At 41.4% G+C, this 24,942-nt stretch overlaps 1 protein-coding gene across 1 annotated transcript in view; it reads right to left on the bottom strand.

Moving 5' to 3' along the window:
* The window catches only part of ttn.2 (titin, tandem duplicate 2), a gene marked incomplete at its 3' end in the record, with an annotated part of 175,746 nt that overhangs the window by 104,852 nt on the left and 45,952 nt on the right, over nucleotides 1-24,942 (bottom strand). Inside the window, exons 42-68 of the mRNA XM_088008422.1 lie at nucleotides 20,416-24,240; nucleotides 19,424-19,702; nucleotides 18,594-19,157; nucleotides 18,127-18,408; nucleotides 17,757-18,035; nucleotides 17,398-17,679; nucleotides 17,041-17,319; nucleotides 15,297-15,584; nucleotides 14,910-15,188; nucleotides 14,530-14,811; nucleotides 14,085-14,363; nucleotides 13,693-13,971; nucleotides 12,832-13,110; nucleotides 12,445-12,732; nucleotides 12,086-12,364; nucleotides 11,328-11,609; nucleotides 10,818-11,096; nucleotides 10,457-10,735; nucleotides 9,873-10,151; nucleotides 9,498-9,785; nucleotides 9,130-9,408; nucleotides 8,617-8,898; nucleotides 4,044-4,322; nucleotides 3,662-3,943; nucleotides 2,692-2,970; nucleotides 1,448-1,735; nucleotides 266-544 (exon numbers count right to left, since the gene is read on the bottom strand). Coding sequence (XP_087864548.1) covers nucleotides 266-544; nucleotides 1,448-1,735; nucleotides 2,692-2,970; nucleotides 3,662-3,943; nucleotides 4,044-4,322; nucleotides 8,617-8,898; nucleotides 9,130-9,408; nucleotides 9,498-9,785; nucleotides 9,873-10,151; nucleotides 10,457-10,735; nucleotides 10,818-11,096; nucleotides 11,328-11,609; nucleotides 12,086-12,364; nucleotides 12,445-12,732; nucleotides 12,832-13,110; nucleotides 13,693-13,971; nucleotides 14,085-14,363; nucleotides 14,530-14,811; nucleotides 14,910-15,188; nucleotides 15,297-15,584; nucleotides 17,041-17,319; nucleotides 17,398-17,679; nucleotides 17,757-18,035; nucleotides 18,127-18,408; nucleotides 18,594-19,157; nucleotides 19,424-19,702; nucleotides 20,416-24,240 — 11,418 coding nt within the window. The remainder of the gene's footprint in view (nucleotides 1-265; nucleotides 545-1,447; nucleotides 1,736-2,691; nucleotides 2,971-3,661; nucleotides 3,944-4,043; nucleotides 4,323-8,616; nucleotides 8,899-9,129; nucleotides 9,409-9,497; nucleotides 9,786-9,872; nucleotides 10,152-10,456; nucleotides 10,736-10,817; nucleotides 11,097-11,327; nucleotides 11,610-12,085; nucleotides 12,365-12,444; nucleotides 12,733-12,831; nucleotides 13,111-13,692; nucleotides 13,972-14,084; nucleotides 14,364-14,529; nucleotides 14,812-14,909; nucleotides 15,189-15,296; nucleotides 15,585-17,040; nucleotides 17,320-17,397; nucleotides 17,680-17,756; nucleotides 18,036-18,126; nucleotides 18,409-18,593; nucleotides 19,158-19,423; nucleotides 19,703-20,415; nucleotides 24,241-24,942) is intronic.

Genomic DNA, 24,942 nt, shown 5'->3' with positions numbered 1-24,942 from the left:
TAGCTAATAGTGGCCACAACTGCTGATTAGCATGTAAAAGAACCATCATTTAGACAACTCCTCATTTTTATCAGTTGAGATACAAACGTACTGGGACCTAATCCTTCCTGGTTTAGCTTCATATCTGTAAGTTATCTCTTTAGGTAACTTACAGACCTTAAGTTATCTAAACAACTATTATCACTCCAGAAGAACCGTTTCCTCTCATCCTGGTTCTAACTGGAGCTTCTAGGACTGTAACTGGAGGTAGAGCAGTGAAACTGACCTTTGACTGTGAGATTCACAGCACAGCTTTCTTTTCCTGCGTCGTTGATGATCTGACAGGTGTATTCTCCAGCATGGGATCGGTTCACGTTGTGAAGCTCCAGAGTCACTTGGTTGTCCTTCAGGGTGAAGCTGCAGTCCTTCCCTGGCAGCATCTCCTTGGTTCCTCTGAACCACTTCAGGGTGAGTGGCGCGCTGCCCTTCACCATGCCTGAGAAGGTCACGATGGAGCCCGGCATGGCCTCCATCGGCTGCAGCGGCACCACGAAAGACGGAGGTTCTGGGCGAGACAGAAACATCCAACAAGGTGGAGTCAGAATGTGATAGGGAAAGAAGTTAATAATTAATGTGTTAATTAATGATTGATCGATCGACTAAGGATTAATTAATTAATAAGAGGCCATTTTCTTAAAAACCTGAGACTTGTAGTGGATCAAGAGGTGAATTAAAAAACAAAAACAGTAAATTTTAACACTGTTTTGTGCTAACTGTATTAATAAGCAGAAACTTGTGGTTTTCTCATATTAAACTGAAACATATTGATAAAATATAAAAAACAAGAACCTCTAAGTTTGCTCAACAGAAAAATAAAATATGGAAAGAATAAAATATGTGAAACACTTAATTCCCCCAAAACAGAGAGACGTTCATACAGAAATACCGTCTGTTGCTCTTAAAGGGACGTTAAAAGGGAAATAACTGCCTTCAAAATCAACTCTGCTTATTCTCATCATGTTTTCTCTCAACATGGTGCAATTTTTCTCGTCTATACCTCCACTTTTCTGTTGACACATCCTCACTTTTTAACAAATGTATAATTTTTAAATGAGAACTTGATGCTGCTCCATCATGCAGCTCAGCTGAATAAAGCTCTGTTAAGATGAAACTTTGTCCGTTTTTTACATTTCAAAACAGAACCGCAGAGTTCATGTTGCATCTCTCAACGGACTCAGTTTGACCATTTCTATTTCCCGTTCTTACATCAACTGACTCTGCTTAAGGATGACCAGTGGCGCCCTCTGCTGGATGGCAGCCGCGCTACAACACTAACTAAAGGTCTAAGCAGCAGTTGGAGCTAATTTTAATCTTTGGTTAATGAACAACAAATCATAAGTAGATTAATTATTTGCATTTCACTGAACAGAACCAAAACAGAAACGCTCAGCATGAAGCAGGAACTGACCTTTGACAGCCAAAGTTGCTGAGGTTTCGCTGAAACCAGCCTTGTTGACGGCTTTGCACTTGTAAACTCCAGAGTCAGTCAGCCTCAGGGTCGGCACTCTGAGTGTGCAGCTGTTGTCGCTGAAGGAAACCTCGCAGTTCGGCCCGCTCTGGATCTCCTCACCATCGTGGTACCATGAAATAGTAAAAGGTGGGGAGCCCGACACTTTGCACTCCATCTCTGCAGCTTCTCCTACCGTCATCTTACAGTCCTTCAGCTTCCTGGTGAACGACGGAGGAACGGTCTTATCTGTTGACAACGGAGGCAACAGTTTGTAAGAACATGCTCAGGTTTACAGCTGCAACTCAGTGAATCACAATATCATAAAAATATTTTTATTTCAGGAAGTCAGAGGTAGTCTGCCCTTTTAGGTTTTTAAGGTTTATACAATTTACAACTTTATAAAATACAAAGAATGCAAAACATATGTTTTAAAAAGCCAAGAAAAGAAGTAAAGATAAAATAAAAGAACATACACCACAGCAGGTGGCAAACTAAAGGCCCGTGGGCCAAATCTGGTCCGCTAGAAGTTTTCATGTGGCCCTACACTCTAAATATAACCATTGACATTACAGTTATTTTATCAGTCAAATCACACCTGTTTTATCTGTATTGTGCCAAATAACATCAAGGTGAAAAGATGTTTCATATTTAACTTAATGAGAATCTCAATGCAGAAACGGCTTTTTATTAATTTAGTTTCTAGTGCAAATAAGACAAAACTAACATAGAAGTAACTTTCCAGTAACAGAGGAGCTTGTTTTAAGTAAATAATTCCTTAGTATTAATGAAAAAGTTCTAGCTCCACTGGCAGATTTTCTCACTTATAAAATGGGAAAATGTCTTATAAGTGAAAACGACTGCCGGTGGAACTAGAACTGTTTATCAATATTAAAAAATAAACTCCTAAATCTTGCTGAAAAGTCACTTATAAGTTAGTTTTGTCTTATTTCTAATGTACTGAGATATTTGCAGCTAGAAACTAGACCAAAAATAATTTGTAATATTTTATTTTTTCATTATGTGTTTAATGAATCTATATAATTAGTTTCTCCTTTTGACTTGAACTCCTGAAATAAATACATTATTGTTGATGTAGATTTTTCTTAACCTTTTACATAATAAATCCACATTTTTTAGAAACTAAAAGAAATCACACAATGTTACATATTTTCAGACCAAACTAACACAGATTCAACACCCACCTAAAACGGTGAGGTTAATTTTACTCAGGTCTTTTCCCACTTGGTTCATGACCTGGAAGGTGTATTCCCCAGAGTCCAGTTTCTCCGTAGAAAGCACGTTCAGGCTGGAGATCATCTGCGAAAAGGAGATCTTGTACTTCCCGGATGTGGCCAGCTCCATGCCGTCTTTGAACCACTTGGGAACGAGCTCCGGCGTTCCGCCCACTTTGACCTCCAGGGCGGCCATGTCGCCGGCCGTCACGCTCAAAGTGTCGGGTTTATCTATGATCTTAGCTGGTTCTGGAAGTGGGAAGGAGCAGAACATGCTTTTCATCAAACATGGACAACACATTGACTGACAGACAGACGACGGTGTATTGGGGCCATTATAGATAGAAACAGAAAAGGACTAAATTTCTGCCAAAAAATTCAGAAATTTTGGGAATAATCTCAGATATTTTATAGAAAAAAAATATGAAAATTTCTGAGTTAGAAAAGTCAAATGTGCTAGAAAAAACTCTAGATCTATCTCAGAAATTTTACTATGAAAAAAGCTAAAATTTTCTAGAATAAATATGGAATTTTCTGAAGTTCAAAAGTCAGATATTTAAAAATTGAGTTGAAGTTCTAAGTTTCAAAATGTTTGACTTTTGAAGTCCAGAAATGTCCATGTTTTTGCTAGAAGATTTGCAAGATTAATCTCAAAATTTGTGGATTTTTTCTGGCAAGTTTCAACTTTTTAAGCTCAGAAATTTTCAAGTTTCTTCTAGAAAATTTCTGAGATTAACCTAAAAATTTCAGATTTTTTTTTTTCCCCCAGCAAATTTTTCAAATTTTGGAGCCAGAAACTTGCTTATTTTTTCTAGAAAACTTGTGAGATTAATCTCAAAATATCTGAGTTTTTGGTGAAAATGTACTCCTTTTCTTTTCTATTTACAATACACCGTCCAACAACACTGACAGAGGAAGAGAGAATTATACGATTACAAACCTAGGACAGTCAAGTTAGCGAAACAATCCACACTCCCAGCATCATTTCTGAGTTGGCAGGTGTATCTGCCTGCCACGGTTGCATCCGCCTTAAACACAGTAAGTGCCACCTGGTTGTTCTCAAAGGTGATTTTCCTGTTGTCACTGTCCCTGAGAATGTGATCCTTGTCCTGAACCCAGGACACAGTAATGGGTTCAGAGCCTCTAACAGTGGCCATAAGGGTCACCTCCTCTCCCAGCATCACTGTCATGTTGGACAGTTTCTCCACAAATGATGGCGGCTCTGAGGACAAAAACAGCGCAGAAGGCAGAGTGAGAAAAGGCGGCAGCAGCGGAGGGAGGGGGGTAAGGTAGCCTGAAGGTCCACTACTTTCAATACTGACCTCTGAGTTTAACCGAAGTGTGGCAGGAGTCACTTCCTACACTGTTCGAAACTTTGCACTCATACTCGCCGGCGTCCGAAGGCTCTATCCCAATGACATGCAGAGTGGCTGAGCTGCCCTCGCCCACCATCTTATACTTCCTGCTCTCCATCAGAGGTTTCCTGTCTTTGAACCAGGCGACCTGGAACGGAGCGGAACCGCTCATCTCGCAGTACAAGCTCACGTCCCTACCCATCAGCCCCTCAACGGGCTGGGGTACTTTCACAAATGCAGGGGGGTCTACGAAAAGATCAGGAAACCGTTACATAGGCAGGAGCGGGAAAATGAATCACAACTAAAAGCTCAAAGCTGACAGCTGTAACTGGAGTTTTAGGTGATTTTGTAAAAATATGAAATCTCTGCGGTCTCACAGAGCATTGTTTGAATGAAGACATGATTAAACTCTCTAAATGTCTGGGTTATTAAATATGAATTAAATGCGGAAGCTTTGTAAACATCTAAATTGAGTTTAGAAAACAAATATCTACATTTCACCAAAATTAACAAGTTACACTGTGGTGAGATTATGATATGATGAGCTTCAAAGACTTCTTTCAATATTTCATGATTAAAATTTTCACTCATTGCTTTCATCCAGATTTACCACATCTGGCTTTTCCTGGTGCAGAACTATGAAGCCTATTTCACATCAGTGATGTAAAAATGTAATAAAACGCAACACGACCATATCCGATAGATTCCCATGTAAATCAGATATGGTCCGATTTATACAGTTGTGGTCAAAAGTTTACATACACTTGTAAAAAATCATAATGTTATGGCTGTCTTTAGTTTCCAATAAGATCTACAACTCTTATTTTTCTGTGATAGAGTGATCGGAACACATACATGTTTGTCACAAAAAACAGTCATAAAATTTGGTTCTTTCATAAATTTATTATGGGTCTGCTGAAAATGTCACCAAATCTGCTGGGTCAAAAATATACATACAGCAACAAAATTTGTCAATTTTGGTGATGTAGCGAGTTGTGTCAATCAAATTAGCTTCATGTCATGGCCTCTTCACTTCTTGTAAGTGATTCTGATTGACTACAGCTGTTGACTTCTCATGAGCCCATTTAAATAGGGCTCATTTGACCCAGTGATTAGACTCAGCTACAAAAGCTACAATGGGAAAGTCAAAGGAACTCAGTGTGGATCTGAAAAAGCGAATTATTGACTTGAACAAGTCAGGGAAGTCACTGGGAGCCATTTCAAAGCAGCTACAGGTCCCAAGAGCAACTGTGCAGACAATTATACGCAAGTATAAAGTGCATGGAACAGTTGTGTCACTGCCACGATCAGGAAGAAAACGCAAGCTATCACATGCTGCCGAGAGGAGATTGGTCAGGATGGTCAAGAGTCAACCAAGAATCACCAAGAAGCAGGTCTGCAAGGATTTGGAAGCTGATGGAACACAGGTGTCAGTCTCCACAGTCAAGCGTGTTTTACATTGCCATGGACTGAGAGGCTGCCGTGCAAGAAAGAAGCCCTTGCTCCAGAAAAGGCACCTTAAGACTCGGCTGAAGTTTGCTGCTGATCACATGGACAAAGATAAAACCTTCTGGAGGAAAGTTCTCTGGTCAGACGAAACAAAAATTGAGCTGTTTGGCCACAACACCCAGCAATATGTTTGGAGGAGAAAAGGTGAGGCCTTTAATCCCAGGAACACCATGCCTACTGTCAAGCATGGTGGTGGTAGTATTATGCTCTGGGGATGTTTTGCTGCCAGTGGAACTGGTTCTTTGCAGAAAGTAAATGGGATAATGAAGAAGGAGGATTACCTCCAAATTCTGCAGGAAAACTTAAAACCATCAGCCCGAAGGTTGGGTCTTGGGCGCAGTTGGGTGTTCCAACAAGACAATGACCCAAAACACACATCAAAAGTGGTAAAGGAATGGCTAAACCAGGCTAGAATTAAGGTTTTAGAATGGCCTTCCCAAAGTCCTGACTTCAACCCCATTGAGAACATGTGGACAGTGCTAAAGAAATAGGTTCATGCAAGAAAACCATCACATTTAGCTGAACTGCACCAATTCTGTCAAGAAGAGTGGTCAAACATTCGACCTGAAGCTTGCCAGGACCTTGTGGATGGCTACCAAAAGCGCCTAGTTGCCGTGAAAATGGCCAAGGGACATGTAACCAAATACTAATGTTGCTGTATGTATATTTTTGACCCAGCAGATTTGGTGACATTTTCAGCAGACCCATAATAAATTTATGAAAGAACCAAACTTTATGACTGTTTTTTGTGACAAACATGTATGTGTTCCGATCACTCTATCACAGAAAAATAAGAGTTGTAGAACTTATTGGAAACTCAAGACAGCCATAACATTATGATTTTTTACAAGTGTATGTACACTTTTGACCACAACTGTATATGGTTCCAAAAATCAGAATTTAGCCGAAAACTGAAGAAAAATGACTGAAATTTTTATTTTATTTTATCAGCACAATTTCAACTCTGTTTAGGAATAAATCAGCTGTGATTTATATTCCTGTTGTTGAGCAGTTCTGATTGGAGGTTTAGTTCCAGGCTAAACAATCTCATGTTTTCTTTTAAAGTTTAATTCATGAATTCCAGATGTGTGATCAACTATTACCTGCCTTTTACCTTTAAAACAAGTAAAAGGTTATTTTTATTGCTATATCTTGACTAAAATGAGAGTGGAAATAACTTTTACACTTAGTTTCAGTCTTTGCTTTCAGGTGTTTTTTTACATAAACAGATTTTGGTTTTGCTTCTTAGATCATTTCAGGGGTTTTTCTGACACAGAGGTGCATAGTTCATATGTTTCAGTAATTTTAAATAGGGTGAAATTTTTCAGTTGCTTATTTCTGTTAATTGTGATAAGTTTGACTTCCAGTTACTGAAACTCAAAATGATACATAAGACCAAATTAAATGGCAATTTTAGCAGATAAATAACCTTACACTGCACAGTATTTGGATTCAATAATTGGTTGGAGCTTCATTTGTTTTAATTGGTCTTATGTAATATTATAATTTTCAAAAAAACTAAATTTTGGGATTTAATTGGCTATAAATAATGAGAATAAAAAATCCACTGTGTGTGTTTAATGAATCTGTAAATGAGTTTCAAGTTTTATGAAATACATGAACTTCCTTCTAAATTACTGAGATGCACCTGAGGACCAAACTGCTTGGTCTAAATGTGATTTATTTGGTGGAAATCAGGGATAAATAAGGTTTACATATTGGAACTACGTCAGAAACAGCTCCTAAAAAAGAAAAACAAGTTGAAAATTAAATGAGATTGGTAACTTTAGTGAAGGTGAAGGTCAAAGTGTGCAGTTAGTGGAGGGAAAAACTGCTGACAGATCAGTAGAAACTTATCTGGAAATTAAAAGAAAGTTGCATTGTAAAAATAGAAAAGAATAAAAAAAATTTGACCCACAGTTAGTTGTTAATTGTAAATTTGCAGAAACAACACTTAATGTGTTTAAAGATAAAATGTTGGGTCCACGCATAAACTCAAGAGTTTGGATGGATTAAGGTGAATTTTGCTCCAAGTTCAAAATGTAAGAAAATCACTAGCAGGTTGTTAACAAGGTCAACTTAGACAATTGTAACAATTAAAAGGGGGCAGCACAAAGAGGGTTCTGGGTTTGAGTCTTTGGAGGCCATTTTAGAGGAATTATCTTCAGTTAGAAGATTTAAGAAATTATTCAGATGGCGTGTTTACATCTTGGAGGATCAGTGTTGACTGGACCGAAGCCCAGATGATGTTAGAAGGTGTTAGGAAAATGTGTTATTATTTAGTAAAAAAACAGGGAATAAAGGGTTTGTAGGCCAATCAATAAACTTAACAATAAAAACTTACCAAATATTTTTGTTTCTAGTGAAAATATCAGTCTACTTAAAATAAAACTAAAACTAACTCAAGTAGCTTTCCAGTAAGATGTGAGCTTGTTTTAAGTAAATAATTCTTGAATATCAATAAAACGTACTAGTTCCACTGGCAGATTTGTTCACTTATAACATGGGAAAATGTTGAGTAACAAGTGAAAAAATTTGCCAATGGAGCTGGTATTTTTTTTAATCAATATTCAATAATTATTGATTTAAAATAAGCCCCTGTATACTGCTGAGAAGTTACCAAGTCAGTTTTGTCACATTTTAAATGTAATAAGATATTTACCCTCCTAACTAGACAAAAATACTTTGTAACTTCTTGTGGTTTTGCAGTGGGGATGTAGAATGAGGTGGAATCAGATGTTTAGGAAGTAGTGTTTGTTTAGTATGTAGTTAAGTATGGCTAGAATATGGCTAGAATATGAGTTATCGAGGAAATATGTTAGAATTTATTATAGTTTGTTAATACGTTGTGTTTCATTTCAGAAGAAGGTACAAGTGAAGTCAATCTGATTAATGATTAAGGTGAAGAAGAGCACTTCTGATGGTGGTTGCTCAGATTCAAGATGGAGATAAAGAGGAGTTGTTACAGATGTCAGCTTTAACCATGAGCACCAAGTATTAGAGGCTTGTTAGACGTCCGTGGGAGGCTGACCTTTAACCGTAAGTGTGGTGCTGCAGCTCACACTGCCAGCATCATTCTGAGCTTCACAGGTGTAAACTCCGTCATCATCAAAGCTGCTGGACACCAGCTCCAGGACAGCTACCGAGTCAACAAACGAGGTCCTGTAGTTGCCCCCGTCCGAGACCTTGGTGTCGTGTTTGTACCAGGTTGTTTTCAGAGGGGCTGTGCCACGGACTTTGCACTCCAGGCGGAGTGATTCGTCCCGCTTTACAAACTTAGTGGCGGGAAGTTTCAGCACAAACTCAGGTGGTTCTGGAAGGCCAAAACACAGACAGACAATCAGCAGCTGGAAGCAAACAGAACAGACAGTAACAGAGCATACAAGCTGACAGTCATGAGTTAGCAGCGAATGCAATACAAAGACCAGACACATTTTGATGTACTACATCTGAGTGAACAGAATCACTGCACTATAAAGTAGGAAGGATGGGTTTAGCTGGAGCATGAGATGAAGAATCGATTCAGAAAATTGTGAGTCCCAACCTTTGACAGTCAAATCTGCACTGCAGCGTACAGAACCAGCATCGTTGCTGACTTGGCAAGAGTAAATTCCACTCTGAGCGACGGCCACTGAGTAGAGCTCTAAGAAGCAGGACGTTTCATCCACGCCTGTGAAACATGTTGGCCCGGTCATGAGCTCCGTGTCGTCCTTGAACCATTTGACCGTAAAGGGCGGCGTGCCCGTAAACGTGCTTTTGAAGCGAACTGTGGCATTGGGCAGAGCCGCCTGTGACTCGGGCAGCAACACAAAGCTGGGAGGCTCTGAAGGCAAGACAATAAACCGGGTTTAAGAGGTACTCACCTTTGTTTCAGTACATTACGACCAGTCAAACTGAAGAGCAGTGTCTGACCTTTGACCCTGAGGGATCCACTACATTCACAGCTCCCAGCTGCATTGGTCAGTTTGCAAGAATACGACCCAGCATCAGGTCTCTCAAGCTGTTCGATTTCCACAGACACGGAGTTGTCCTGCTGGATCAGTTTGTGTTTGACACCACTGGAGATTTTACTCCCATCTTTCTGCCACTCCACAGAGATTGGGAGGGAACCGGATATTTTACAGCAAATCTGAACAAATGAGCCCAGAATCTCCTGCATTTCTACCAGTGGTTTGATGAAGCTTGGAGGAATTACTTGCTCTGTCACCAAAAGAGGAGTAAGAAGGTCAATATGATTGAATCAGTGTGTAGCTGATGAAGCTCATTAGTCGGGATGGTCGCACCAACCTAATACGACCAGTTTAACTTTGCAGGAGCAGCTGCTGATGTGGTTTGACACCTCAAACACATACTCTCCTTCATCTGCTTTCTGCACTCCCTGAATCTTTAGGCTGCTGATGTTGTTCTCAAAGACAAGCTTGTGCTGCCTTATGGACTGAAGCTCCTTGCCATCTTTCATCCATCTCACCTTGAGCTCAGGTGAACCTTTCACCTTACAGTCCAGACTGACTGGATCTCCGACTGTTACCTTGATTTCCTCAGGCTTCTCTAAGATCTGAGGAGGTTCTACAACGCAGAGCAAAGTCAGGATTAAATCGATTCCTTGCTGTAATATTCACTCACCATCCACTTTATAGGTACATCTTTTCTATTGCATAATATGATATGATGCATTTAGGATTATGATATCATGTCAATATGGACCAAAATCTCAGAGGAATATTTCAGGCACCTTGTTGAATAAATGGGATGAAGAATTAGGATATTTCTGAGAACAAAGGACCCAACCCGGTGCTAGCAAGGTGTACATAATGAAATGTCTTTGTAAGTGTGAAAAGTATGGAGTAAGGATTGTTGGTTGAGCAGATTACCTTGAACTGTGAGAGTGCCGAAGCATTTATCTTGCCCAGCCTCGTTTATCACCTGGCAGCTGTATCTGCCTGAATGAGACGCTTCACAGGCAGAAATCCTGAGAGTCGCCACATTGTTTTCAAAAGTTCTCTCAATCCTTGGATCCTCCAAAATCCAGCTCTCATCTTTCTGCCATTGGACAGAAAGAGTTGGAGAACCCACAACAACACACTGAAACTGTGCCAGTTTACCCAGGACCGTAACACTGTCCTCAATCCTCCTGGTAAAGGTTGGAGGTTCTATTGGAAAAAATAATGTGAAGTCAGCGGTTTTCACTTCACAAACTAAAAATAGGGGACTTTTACATCTAAAGAAACCAACCTTTGAGGCTTAGAGTTGTTTTACAAGTGCAGGTCCCAACCTCATTAGCTACAGTACACTGATATTCACCCACATCTACACCGTCACATCTGTGGATCTCTAGGGTCAAAGTGTCATTTATCTGGGAAAAGCCATGTTTTGCACTGGGCTTGATCTCTTTTCCATCTTTGTGCCAGGTTATCTCAAATGGACCTGTTCCGGCAATCTGGCACTCAAAAGATGCTGTTGAACCCTTCACAACATCAGCTGGAGAAAGTTCTTTAATAAAAGTTGGTGGTTCTGAGACGAAAGAAGAAAAACTGTCATATAACTTTACCTCAAGAGGTAATTCTCTAGTAAATATTTGATGCTATACATGTGTTTAACCACATAATTGTAGTGAGTTAGGTCCATTAGGTCATTTAGCTTCAAAGAGACATCTACTAAATAGAGCATGAAAAACTCTCTACCAATTTGACTTTAAGGATAATTTCCTAGTGTTTGGATTCTCGACGCTCCAGCCCAACAAACCTTTCACTTTGAGCTCCATGCTGCAGCTCTCACTGCCAGCCTCATTGCGAGCCTCACAGTAGTAAAGACCCCCGTCTTTAGCTTCAGCCCCGCAAACCTCCAGAGTAGCCACAGAGTTTACAAAGGCCATCTTGAAGCGATCACTGGCGCTGATCTCAGAGCCCTCCTTGAACCAATACATGTCTATTTCAGGTGTGCCGATCACCTGGCACTCAAACACTTTGCTTTGCCCGGGACGCACTACGGACACACGGTCCGGTGTCCGAGTGAACTTAGGAGGCTCTGAGAAGTAAAATAAGAAGCCAAATGAGCTGCGGTATAAATAAACTTTAGAAACTATCATGATGAGTACAGCTGGGGCTTAAAATGTGAGATATGAGAATTTTCTCTTGAGCTACTTTCAAATGGTTTAGACCTCTGGTTCTCAAACTGTGGTATGTGCATGATTTGTGGTATTTGAATTGGATTAAAAGCTTTCAGAAGAAATGTTGGTTTTAATCAATTCTGAGGTAAATATGAATGTAAACAGACATCAGCTATTTAAATGATGTGCTTAATGACCATAACTGCTAACAGCAAGTTTGTCAATACTTACTTAGTTGATACTTGTTATAAAAATATTGAGAACCACTGGTCTAGACTTAATGAGTAAAGCATCACTATTCAGAACAAGCAACTACATAAAAACAATTACAATCTGTAAACAAATTAAAATGTGTATCTGCAGGAGATTCAAATATAAAGTTACGACAGAGAACCTTTGACGAACAGCGTTGCTTGGCAGGAAGTGGATCCCACATCATTCTGAATTTCACACACATAGTCTCCAGAATCTGAGCTCTTAGCAAAGAAAAGCTCCAGTGAACTGGATGTGTTGTCTTTAATCACAGAGCAATCAGCACTTGATAAAATCTCTTTCTTGTTTTTAAACCATTTGATGTTCAGTGGGGGTGTGCCAGAGAGCAGTACATTAAACTGGACCTTTGATCCAGGTAACACATTCATGGATTCAGGCTTTTCAAGAATGCATGGTGGTTCTGAAACAGAGAAGCAATTCACTGCTTGTGAAGAAAATCCTTAGTTAACAATAAAACCAGACAAATCAACCATTTCAGACCTTTTACGAACAAGATTCCTGAGCACTGGACTGTCCCTGCTTTGTTTTTGGCGATGCATGTATAACTTCCACCATTTTTAAGGTGAAGATCAGAGATTTCCAGGCAAGCAACATTCTCAAAGAATGTACATTTATGTCTATCATCAGCCTGAATCTCCTTCTCGTCTTTGTACCACTGGACAGTAATCGGCAGGGAGCCTGACACAAGGCATTCCAGATGAGCGAATGATCCTTTAATACCTTCTGTTTGCTTCAGTTTTCTCGTAAAGGATGGAGGAATTATTTGATCTGACATGAATAACATAAAAACAAGGGTTACAAGTTGCAAATTTGGATGAAAACAAGCAAAGTTTACTTTAATGTTACCCGTGCACATTAAGCACTGACCAAGAACGGTGAGCGTGGCCTCGCAAGAACTTTGTCCAACGTCATTAGAAATCTCAAAGGTGAATTCACCACTGTCACTTTTCTCAGTTTTGAGAATCTTGAGCACAGAGCTGGTGTCTGTGGTCTGTACTTTAAATCTCTGGCCTGAGGTCAGCTCCTTGCCGGCCCTAAGCCATTTGGCCTTCAGTGGTTTTGTACCAGAGAACCTGACCCCCAGTGTGGCCGGATCCCCCTGAGTCACACTGATGGACTTAGCCTCTTCTGTGATCTTAGCTGGTTCTGATACATCAAGAAGAATTATTTTAAAGAGAAAATTAACATTTCAGGAGAAGCATCTGGTTCTTTTTTACTTGCAGAGTCATTCATATCGGTTCATTCCCAATCTGTTCCCTTCTAACAAACACTTGGACATACCTAATCTAGCAGGTTGTGTAGATGTCTATTTTTTTCCCCAATAAGCAGTGGTTGATGGTTGAAACCAATGCTAAATGCTAACATTTGTATGATGAGATGGTTTTTGGAGATCTGATCAATAGCTGTTAGGGCAATTACCTAAAGGAGAACTGTATAACAAATACTGACATCTAGTGGTCAAGTTAAAAAGAATATGAATTATATAGATCTGGATATAAACTGGACTTGTTTGTGTTGCAAATTGCCTTGACATGAAGTTTGTAGAGGACTGTTGCTATATAAAAAAATCTGAAATGAGTTATTGCTACACTTTGCAACTTTAGGTTAAATGTGAAGACATTGGCTGTTTCAGTGAAACCTCTTGCTTGTTATTTTATTAAAATATGAATGACTAAGATTATAACTATAAAATGAGAGCGTAACCCAAAATTAAAAGGTTTAACCAACCTTTGACTGTCAGAACAGCAGAGCATGTCTGGCTACCAGCCTGATTCTGTGCCTGGCAGGAATATTTTCCTCCACGTTTGTTGTGCAATCCGTTAATGTGCAGCAGGGCAGTCTTGTTCTCATATGAAATGTTAACATTTTCAGCTTCTTTGAGCTCATGGTTGTCCTTTAGCCAGGTCACAGTAATGGGCTCAGAGCCCTTCAGTGTGCATTGGAGAGAAACATCACTGCCCACCAATGAACTGACATTTTCAAGCTTTTTTACAAAAGACGGTGGTTCTATAAGTCAAAGATGGACATTATGAAAATCTCAAGATATCACACATATCAAGTCTGAAAGTCTTTGACTATAGATTAAAGTTTTGGACAAAATATAGGTGCATCTAACCAACCTTTGAGTGTCACTTGACATTCACAGGTTGACAACCCCACTTCATTCTCAACAGTGCACTGGTACAAGCCAACATCTCCAGCCTCGACCGCCTGCACTTGCAGAGCCACCAGATCGTCTTTCACTGTGATTTTGTGTCTCTTGTCATTTCTGATTGCCTTGGCGTTTTTGTAAAATGACACAGTGAAAGGAGCAGAGCCAGAGACTTGGCCCTCCAACATCATCTCAGAACCTTTCACAACATCTTTGGCCTCCAAGCTACGGACAAACACCGGTGGTTCTAGAAGACAGTAATGATGTTGGTCAGCGAGCAGAAGACTGGACTGAATAAGTATAATACAAAGTTTACAGTAATCTTTGACTGAAAGTTAAATAAATCAAACTATCTTTACTAAAACTGCAATTAACCAACGAAATTCAGGAGATCTTCCTGTAGATGAACCAACCTTTGACAGTAACTGTACTGCTGCATCGATCACTGCCTGCTTCACTTGATGCAACACAGACATAATCGCCACTGACCCCAGTTGCACAGTTCAATATTTCAAGAGTTGCTTCTACATCAGACACACTGATTGTATATTTAGGACTGGAGCTGATCTCCATCTCATCCTTGAACCATTTGAAGCTGATGACCGGACTGCCTGACACTTTGCACTCCAACCTGATGGAGACGCCACTTGTGACGAGCTTGGTCGCGTCAAGCTTTCGTACAAACACAGGAGGTTCTGGGAGAAGAGGTTAACATTCATTAGAGGACACAAGGCTTGTAAGTGTCACTTCAATGTCAGGGATTTAAGGACACAGTTATAATGAGGACAAGAACCTTTCACAAAGAGAACTGTGGAGCAATCCACTTTCCCAGCATCGTTGGACACTTGGCAGATGTATTGAGAGGAATCACTGGGTTTCACAGAGTGAAGCTCCAGAGTGCTGGAAGAAGCATCTTTCTTTATAAAATAAATGCCTCCAGTTACAACCTCTTTTTCCTCTTTGAACCATTTAACAGCCAAAGGAGCAGTTCCAGTGAAGGCTGCCCTGAAGGAGACTTTGGCTCCTGGTATAACAGCCTGGTTTTCTGGTTTCTCTGTGAACTCTGGGGGCTCTGGAGGCCACCAACAAAAAACAAATAGTCTTGTCATGTTAACATGAAATTCTTCAAACGTCACACAAGAGAAAGAAAGAAAGGGAAAATAAGACAAAGACTCATAACCTTTGACGTAGAGCGTGCCACTGGTTTCTTTAAAGCCAGCCGAGTTGGTGGCTTTGCATTTGTAAACTCCAGAGTCTGCCTTTTCCAGCCGACTGACTCTCAGTGTGGCAGAGCTATCTTTGAACTCTGATTGAAATTTGGCTCCCAACTCTATTTCCTGGTCATCTTTGAACCAAACAATGGTCATGGGTTGGGACCCAGACACCTTGCAGTCCATGGACACATCATTACCAATGTTGCCGTCGACTCTTTTCAGGGACTTGGTGAAAGTTGGAGGCATTATCCGATCTGGTAGTTGAAGAAAAAGCACCTCATTTATAAACACTGTTGTGTTGCTTCTGTAAAGAGTTGTTCAACTAAACCCAAGACAAAATCATATGCTGGACACTGTCTCTTAAGTTTAAAGTATTCATACTGATTTACTTTCAGACCACAGTCATCAAAACCAACTTCCTTCTACATCTGCCATGGAAAACCAATCCAAGGCAAATGGACAAAGAGTTTAATTTAACAAGTCATCAAAACGTTGGAGTAATCACCGCTGGTTCAGCACTTTGCAATTTACCTCTCAAAAGCAGCAACTTTTGAGAGGTAAAAAGTGTTGCTTTCTAATAACCTGGTACACAGAGTCCTTCATAATGTTTGGTATTTATTTTTCTAAGCTTCCCCGCTCTTCTTTCTTGTATGAAATTATTAATCTAACATTTCAGACATGCTTAAAGTGCACATTTCAGCTCCCCCAAGTAGAAAGTACAATTTCTCAATCACAGTCAGGCTGTTTTGGACAATTGGTTTTCCAGATATTTGTAATTGCTGGGCTATGTTTCATTTCTTTTTACTGTGATATGGAGCATTTCTATCTTACGGAGTCTGTAGTTGTTCAACATGAGAAGAAAAGCCGAACAAATGAAAGTTAAGTCAAGCAATTATCAAACTCAAAAGCAAAATCAAAGGTGCAGAATCTCTTTAAGAAGATCTAACATGGTGGCCTCATGAATCCCAAAGGAAAATCTTCACTGCTGTCATAAAAGAATCATCACTATGGTAATGTAAATGAACATTTGAGGATCAGCCTGCAAAAGGCAGCTGTCAGAGATTACTGTCCACAGACAGTTCCAATTAATCCGTTTATCTAAAATTGGGTCATGGGATTTGGGACAAAGAAGAAAATCCTAAAAGCCCTCCCTTTCTTCAGAGAAGCTCTCCAGCCCATTTTAGGGGATCCCAAGGTGTTCTCAAGGCAGAAGGGATACATCGTCTCTCCAGGGGTTTTGTGTCTTCATGTTTCTTCATAAAGGAAAGTGTAAGGGAAGAGAGCTAGCCGACTGGACAGGTGCCTGCATTAGTGCAGAAGAGACTTTTATCTGTCCATCCCTCTTTTGATCTATCCTACAGTCTCTCATGAACAAGACACAAAGATACATGAACTCCATGACAACCCAGGAGGAGCAACTTCTTTAGATCACAGTGGAAGTTCAATGGCAAAAGATTCAGGAGAAAATGAGAGTTTGTGTTAAAAAAAATCCTAATTGTTTATGTGGCATCTTGTTCCAAGAGTGAGACCGTTTTACAAAATACAGAAGCTGGTGTGGATAGAGCCTCAGAAACAGTATTGAATGGTCATGTTAATCATGTCTGAATTGTTTCACACTGACAATCAGAGTTTCACAGAAAAATGGATCAATGTCCCAAACATTATGAAGGACCCATATACTGTACATAATTTGTAGAACAGCTAGCTAACCTAAGACAGTGACTGAGCATGTGCACTGGTCTTTCCCGACTTTATTGGACACTTCCATCTTGTACTCCGAAGTGTCTCCTTTCTCCGCTGTCAAAATCTTCATGGTGGCTACGTTGTCCTTCAATGTCATCTTGTATTTCCGCCCACTTATCATCTCCTTCCCATCTTTGAACCACTTCACTTTCAGCTCTGGGCTTCCAGAGATTGTACACTCCAACGTGGCTGAGTCCCCTGCAGTCACACTAATGGACTCTGCAGGTTCTACAATTCTAGCAGGTTCTGGTGTAAGACAGATTAGGTGGTTATTAAGAGAAAGAGATTTGTACAATGTCATCTGCATCAAAGATTTTCCCTGACCTTGCACAGTCAGAGTGGCTTCACATTTTTGCTGCCCAGCCTGGTTTTCTGCTTGGCATGAGTACTTGCCACCATGGTTAATGGCCACTGCTGTTATAGAAAGGCTTGCAACGTTGTTCTCAAAAACCATCTTGATATTTGGATCATCATCTCTGAGTATTTCAGAGTCTTTCATCCATTTAACAGTGATGGGAGCTGAGCCCTTTATGGTTCCTTGTAGCTTCACTGCATTTCCCAACACTGCTGTAACACTTTCAATTCTCTTTGAGAAAGATGGTGGCTCTACAAAAACACGTAACATGTTAAAATCTGAGTTTCAGGTGCAGCACTAATCCTCAGCCTTTAACGGGTTTACCAACCTTTCAGCTTAGCTGAGGCCTTGGTGGTTACCTTCCCCACATCGTTGGAAACGACACACTGATAATCTCCAATGTCTGCGCTTTCAAAGGTCTGGATCTCTAGTCTTGACAGAGAATCTTGGGAGATGATTTTATACTTATGATCACCTGTGATGGGCTTCTTATTTTTTAACCAGCTGATTTCAAAAGGAGCCGTTCCTGCAATCTCACACTCCAGCTGAGCTGCTGCACCTTTCACAGCTTCTACGGTCTGCAGATCTTTTCTAATAGATGGAGGCTCTGAATGTCAAAAGATTAAAGTGTGTGGGATTAAAAGTAATATTTTCTGAACTGAACACAGAGAATCATGTAAGTCTCTCTCAGAACAAACCTTTAACAGCAACCACAGTGCAGCAGCTCTCACTACCGGCATTATTCGACACCTCACATGTGTAACTTCCACTGTCTGTCACCAGAAGGTTTAATATTTCCACAGATGCAACTCCGTTCTTAAAGGTGATTTTATATTTCTCTCCATCACTAAGCTCTCTGTCATTCCAGAACCAGTGGATGTGAAGTTCAGGTGATCCTTTAACACTGCATTGTAAACGCGCAGCTGCACCCTGCTTCCAGGTAAACTTAGACTCCATTTTCCTGACAAAAGCAGGGGGTTCTGAAAGAATGTTTGGAGACACTGAGACTTAAAAACATTGTCAAAACAGACACAGAAGAACATCAGCAAAAAAATAAAGACAAAAGGCAAAACAAAGGACAACATTGCAACACATTAGCAGCAGCTTGCAGTTCGGATAGACCACCAAAAGTTTTTACCAGCAGTGATCACCTGCAGGTTCTTACCTTGAACTGTTACCACAGCCTCACAGGATGAACTCCCAGCCTCATTTGTGGCTGTGCAAACATATTTCCCAGAGTCCTTGAGCTTGGACTTGGGAATCTCAAGAACTGCCACCTTATCCTCAAAGGACATCTTACAGTCCATGCTCAGGTGGACTTTTTTGCCATCCCTGGTCCAGGTGACGGTCACCGCAGTGTCCTCATCCACCTGGCACTCCAGTTTTAGTGGGTCATTGACAGCAGCTGATGTTGGTTCAAAGGTCCTAACAAAGCTGGGTTTTCTTATAACTGTAAGCTCTGTGGTAAAAGTAGCAGTGCCGACACTGTTGGAGGCCTTGCACAGGTACACTCCCTGATCAGTCAACTCGAGACTTTTAATGTGAAGAGAATACTTGTTCTTTTCACTTTTTATGACATAATTCCCTTCAGATGCGATGGCTATGTTGTCCTTGTGCCAGACAACCTCCATTGGTGAAGATCCAGTGAGTGAGCACTGGAGAACAGCTTGTTTGCCCACAAATAAGGTCATTGGCTCTGGTTTTGAAACAAACACTGGGGGATACATCTCTATGGAAAGCAGGTAGGACATACACAGCGTTTAATGAGTAGCAAAAAAACATCAGAAACAAACCAAACTTTGCAACTTAGTGAGGGATGTGGATTCAACATTGAGGACATTTTAAACCTCTGCATAAACATGTTGGGTCAGAGTCAAACAGCACCTTCCAAACCATACTGAGTCACATTAACACAGAACATGAATATAATTCTCTCTCTCTGTCTCCAACACAAACATGCATAGAAAATGAAAAAGGTTCCCACTGGGATCTTACCAGTCACGATGAGCGAGGCAGTGCAGCTATCAGAGCCGTGTTGGTTCGAAGCCTTGCAGGTGTATTCACTGCTGTCAGCCTTCACAGGATTCAGGAGCTCCAGTGAAGACCCTGTGTGGCGGCTGATGATCCGGTACTTCTCACTCTGTTTGATTTCAATGTTAGATTTGTACCACTTGAAGGTCACGTTCGGCGCATCCTCGGTCTCGCAGTCGAACTTTGCATGGCCTCCAACGTTGATCTCTACAGGGTTGATTTTCTGCCTGAAAACAGGTGGCACTGAGGCACACACAGAGACAGTGAAACATAGATGTTAGCTATGACATCCACAGCTTTTGTTAAGTAAAAAAAAAAACTGACAGGAGCATGAAAGGTGGAATGTACAGCAATGGTGGAAGGCAGTTCAGCAGTGACTGTGGAGGAGAAAAAGAGCAGGAACATTAGCCCCATGTTTTCACAGAAGGTTCTCATGGGGCTAGGGTTCCAGCTGAAAAAAGGAAAATCTTTGTGAAAATGATGCAATGCCAAGTTGAAGCCCTCAAACATGCAGAAAGTCTGGCAATGTAGCAAAAATGAACCTATAAAGACTGTGACAGACCAACCTGTTGATTCTTGCATGCCACGGTGATCCTAAAAAGGCTGTGAAGTGTCCCAAAGACCAGTGACCATGAGAATCAATACTGAAAGATGGTAATAAACCACAGGACCACAAGGTGGTCTTTGCATGGCTGTGATGGCCCTGGTCTTTAGGACATAAAGATCAAGAAATGATGTGGGACAAACAAAACACAGTGAGTTAGTGCAATCCAGTGCCCATGCGGAACCCTAACAGTGCTCATGCTGAGCTATGAAATGGATATAAAACCAAAGTGATAAATACAAAGTACTTAAATGAGAGACGCTTGAAATGAAGAAATTCATGTGAATTATTAGTTGCTCATAGAAAATGGATGGGTGAATGAATGGTACATATATTTGTCCTGTTAGCAAACCTCTTGGGACCACAGTGAGTCTTGAAGATGTTGTTGTCCTGCCGGCTTCACTCTCAGCCTCACAAACATATTCTCCTTGATGTCTCTCCTTGACAACTTTGTTGATAACCAGTGAATATGTGTCATGGTCTTTGAAACACTTGAACTCTTTGCCAGATTTCACCAATTGGCCATTGAAAAACCAGCTTACTTTTGTTGCAAATTTAATGGTTGTAATAAAGGTGACTTCACCACCTTCTTCAATAGCTAAGTCCTGTAGGGAGGTGACTATTTCAGGGTATTCTCTCTGCTCTGGTCTGGATAAAGTGACTTCCTCTTTGAAGATCTCTTCCCTGTGCTCCTGCTGGATGCTTACATCTAGTGTTTGCTCAGTGGGGATGGTGGCAAGAGGCAGAGCAGAAGTGACAAAAGCTGCTCCCACTTCTTTTCCTTTACTTTCTACCGTAACAGACCTCATTTCTTTTCTTGATACCTGAACCGACTGTTCAAAGGCCACCTGAGTCTCTGTGGTTATCTTGGTCTTAGATGAGATGGACTTTTCTACCTTTGCTCTCTTGGATTCTTGAACTACAACCTGCCCCTCTTCTGCAGCGCATTCAACTGTGACATCAGACTCAATCTTAAGTGCAGCAGCCTGAGATTTCGCAGCTGTGAAATCTACTGTACTCTCTGCCACACGCACGGACTCTACCATTGTAGAAAGCATTTGTTCTGACCTGGCTGAGGAAACATGAGCCCTCTGGGGTTTGTCTAGCTGCATGGTGCCTGGTTGCTCTGAGGTAAGAACATGAGCCTCCTGGTACACAATAGAGTGGAAAGCCGCCTGGAGTTCGGTCCTGAGATCAGCCTTTTGCGGGTATTCACCTTCAAAAGCTAGTGTGATCTCCATGGGGGCACCTGTTGTTGTGATCAGATATGTAAACATAGACCGTTTGGGTTCTCGCTGAACTTTGACCTCCTGCACTTCCACAGTCTGTAACTTTCCAACAACATCAGCCAGTAGGACTGGCTGGTCGCTGGCAACAGCAGACTGCAGTGCCTCTCTGAGCTGATGCCGTATATTCAGACTGGAAGGTTTAGGGATTTGAATCACAAACATCATCTCTTTGGGGAGAGCAGTGCTGTCTTTGGATTCTGATGCCAATAGGGACAGTTTTGGTTGTGTGCTGACTATAACTTCAGTCGACTCAGACTTGAAGATCTCTTGAGAAAGCTCCCCTGTCAACACTTGCTTCTCATCCATCACTATCGACTGCCTAACGGACTGACCCTCTTGGATCTGAACAGCAAAGTCCTGTTCTGCTGCCTCCAGAGAGATGCTGCTCTCAGTGGAGATCTCCTTCTCTTCAATCTGGACTGGTTCAGTGGGCATTTTAGGCTCTGTGGTTGTTAGACATTTAAACTTGTCCACACCTGACAAAGTTTCTGTGTGTCCCTCTTCTAGGACCTGACTGTCTGCTACACTGGTGACATGCATCACATTCCAGCGATCTTCTTTCTGAACTAAAGCTTTCTGGTGCTTGAGATCAACAGTAATGGGGGTCTCCTTTGGCAGCTGCATGGGCTGGTAGGAGACCTGGAGGATTTTCTGAGGCTTGGGCTCAGTTCGAATGTTAGACTGAACCCCGGTCACTGACAAATCTAGCTCTGCATGGTAATCTGCTGTGAGTTCTCGTCTTTCTTCTGAGACAGCTGCATGGCTCCTTGATTTTTCATGCTTCTGTGTTGCTACCTGTTCATTAGGCTTTTCATCTGTGAAAATGCCCTCTTTAGGCAGCACCTCTACAGGCATTATTGACTGGAGATGCAGCAAAGTCTGAGCCTCTTTTTGGGGTTGAATGGCTATCGAGCTGGCCTTCGCTTCAAACTCTGATATGTCTTCACAAAAAACAGTTCTTTGCTCATCCTGACTTACAGTGTGCAACAGGGTGGGACTCTTCCTGGTATCTGCCTGCTCAGGTGCTGGTTTTTCAGAACTGAAGCTCTTTTCAGATGAAAGGAGGTCTTGGTCTGTGATGACCTGCAGGTGCAATACCTTCCCACTTTCTACATGTGACTGAATAGTCACTGCCCTGTCCAGACATGGCAGTTCTTTAGTCGGCTCAGCCTGCAGTATTTGCCTTTCTTCAGCATTTAAAGCTGCCTTCATTATTCTATCTTTAGAAAGCTGAGCTGCTTCTTCAGCAGGCATCTGCATTGAGAACCCTGTCTCCTTAGAAAGAGTCTGTTTGGACTCACTGATTGAGGCTAAAATAGGCCGTCGCTGTTCTTTCTTAATGGTGGATTTGACAGCAGATTCTGCTGTTGATAGTTCAGCTGTGTGGCCTTCTTCCAATACTTGTTTCTCCATAGACTGAGCTGAATATAAAATTTTAATACCTTCCTTCACCCTGTAGCTCTTCTCCTGCTGTTGTCCAGGGATATCCTCAGACTGCTCTCTTACAATAGAAAGTTGCGACTCTACCTGATGCCCGCTGACCAGGTGTTTGGGTTCGGAGGTGGGCTTGACTTTAGCAGGCTTCCTGTCATGCAGAAGCTCTGTGCTGACAGTTGAAAGTGGGGTGAGCTCCTCTGCCACAGCAGACATTAATTTTGATTGTTTTTCTCTTGCCAGCTGCAGTTCAATGACCTCAGGACTCTGAATGCGGTCACAGTGCTGCTCTGTGAGGCCCTGACTCTCTTCCACAGAGGATGTAAATGCTGCCATGTGAAGCTGCTTCCCAGGAACAGCTGATGCCTGAGGCGGGTGAGTGGGAACCACAGAAACCCTCTCCTCTACCTCATGAGTCTGAAGCACAGCTGCCTGTTGGGTCAGTGTCTCACGATGGATGGTTGCAGCAGAGATGTCCACCTCCCCAAGCGAGGCCACCTGCTCACTAGGAATGATCTTCCTGTCTTCAGTACCAATGGTGTAAACCATTTGATCTGATCGGGTTTTGTCCTGGCCTGGAAGGCTGACCTGATACAGACGAGACTCGGTCGCCTGTTCTGATACTGAGACCTTATAGGATTTTTTCTGAACCACGGTCAGCTGCTCCTCTTTGTGTGAAACGGAGACTGACTCCCTAAACACAACAAGCTCAGCACTACAGGTTGCCTCACCAAACTGGTTGGAGGCTTTACATGTGTATAGGCCACTGTCTTCCTGTTTGACGCTCTTGATATTGATTAGGCCAGATCCATCTGGGTTGGTTACTATGATGCAGTTTCTGCTGGGCTGGATTTGGAAAGCCCCTTTCAACCATTTCACATCAGGAACTGGATCTCCTGTGGTTTTGTAATTAAAATAAACTTCCCCTCCCTCTGAACATCTAACAGGTTGGATCTGAACAGTAAATGTAGGTGGTTGACCTGTGACCTTAAACATTTTCTCTACCCACCTCTCTGCATGGCTGATGTCGGGCTTTTTCACTTCTAGGTATGTGGTGCATGTTGTCTGGCCAAACCTGTTGGTGGCAGTGCACGAGTACTCGCCCTCGTACTCAGACGTAACTTTGGTGATCACCAATGTGTACTCCTCCTTCTCCTCTACCAGCCTGTACGCAGATGAGCTTTTTATCACTCTACCATTGCGAGACCACTGAACAATCGGCTTTGGAAAGCCGGACACCTTGACTGTAAGTCTGGCTGTTTCCCCTGAGGTTACGGCTGCTGGGGATAGCTGGCTGAGGAAAACTGGCTTCTCTTTTTTCTTCTCTAAAGTGGAAGAGTAACGTTTGGGATCTGGCTTGAGTTCAAGTGTTTTAGATTTCTGTGGTAACTGGACACCAGTGTAGAAGGTTTCCTCTCGTTCTTCCACAGTGGTGATGGTGGTGCTAGAACGCTCTGCGGGAAATATTGAGCAACACTGAAAACAATGTCCACAAATAAAACCTCATCATTTTACTAATTAACTCACAAAAACAAATCAATGCAGTCCATAGCTACAAAATTTTCTCAATATGTATGTCATTTATTAGCACCACGTTTTGAAGGTTGGAAGAACTCAAGTGGAGTGAAAAGGACAACCATGTGACAGCTGGTACAGCAGCTTTAGACTCCAAACAGCTTTTACTCATTTACAAGTGATTAGAATGTTCTAGATTTCTCAAACAATATTTTTATGCTGCCCGTAAAACTCAGAGAATCCTGACTCCTTTTCACAATTTAATTCAACATCCAGTGTAATATTAATGTAAACTAACTTTCACTTACTTGTTTATCAGTTACACAGCTAAGATCGTAACTTTTAGATGTTATGTTTCACGAATGTTAGTGAGGATCATCAACGCTACTAGTACAAATGACATTATTTATATGATTGCACAAATACAAATGACTAATTAGGAGCTTCATTTTAGTTATAGTCTTAAATTCACTAGTAAAAATAATTATATAAACCCTAACTGGTGAATTATTATCGAGTTTTTCTTTGAAAATATATGGGGGTTTGTTCAGGATTTAAAGCTGAGCTAATTTATGATTTAAGTTGCACAAAAAATTGGAAACTTAATTAGGTAACACTTTGACAGGGTGTGTATAAGACTG

The sequence above is a fragment of the Poecilia mexicana genome, unplaced genomic scaffold, assembly GCF_051168715.1.
Source record: "Poecilia mexicana isolate PSO_F unplaced genomic scaffold, ASM5116871v1 scaffold_2, whole genome shotgun sequence".
NCBI classification, from domain to species: Eukaryota; Metazoa; Chordata; class Actinopteri; order Cyprinodontiformes; family Poeciliidae; genus Poecilia; species Poecilia mexicana.
The sequence above is the reverse complement of the archived record's forward strand: the minus strand, read 5'-3'. Positions and strand labels throughout refer to the sequence as shown.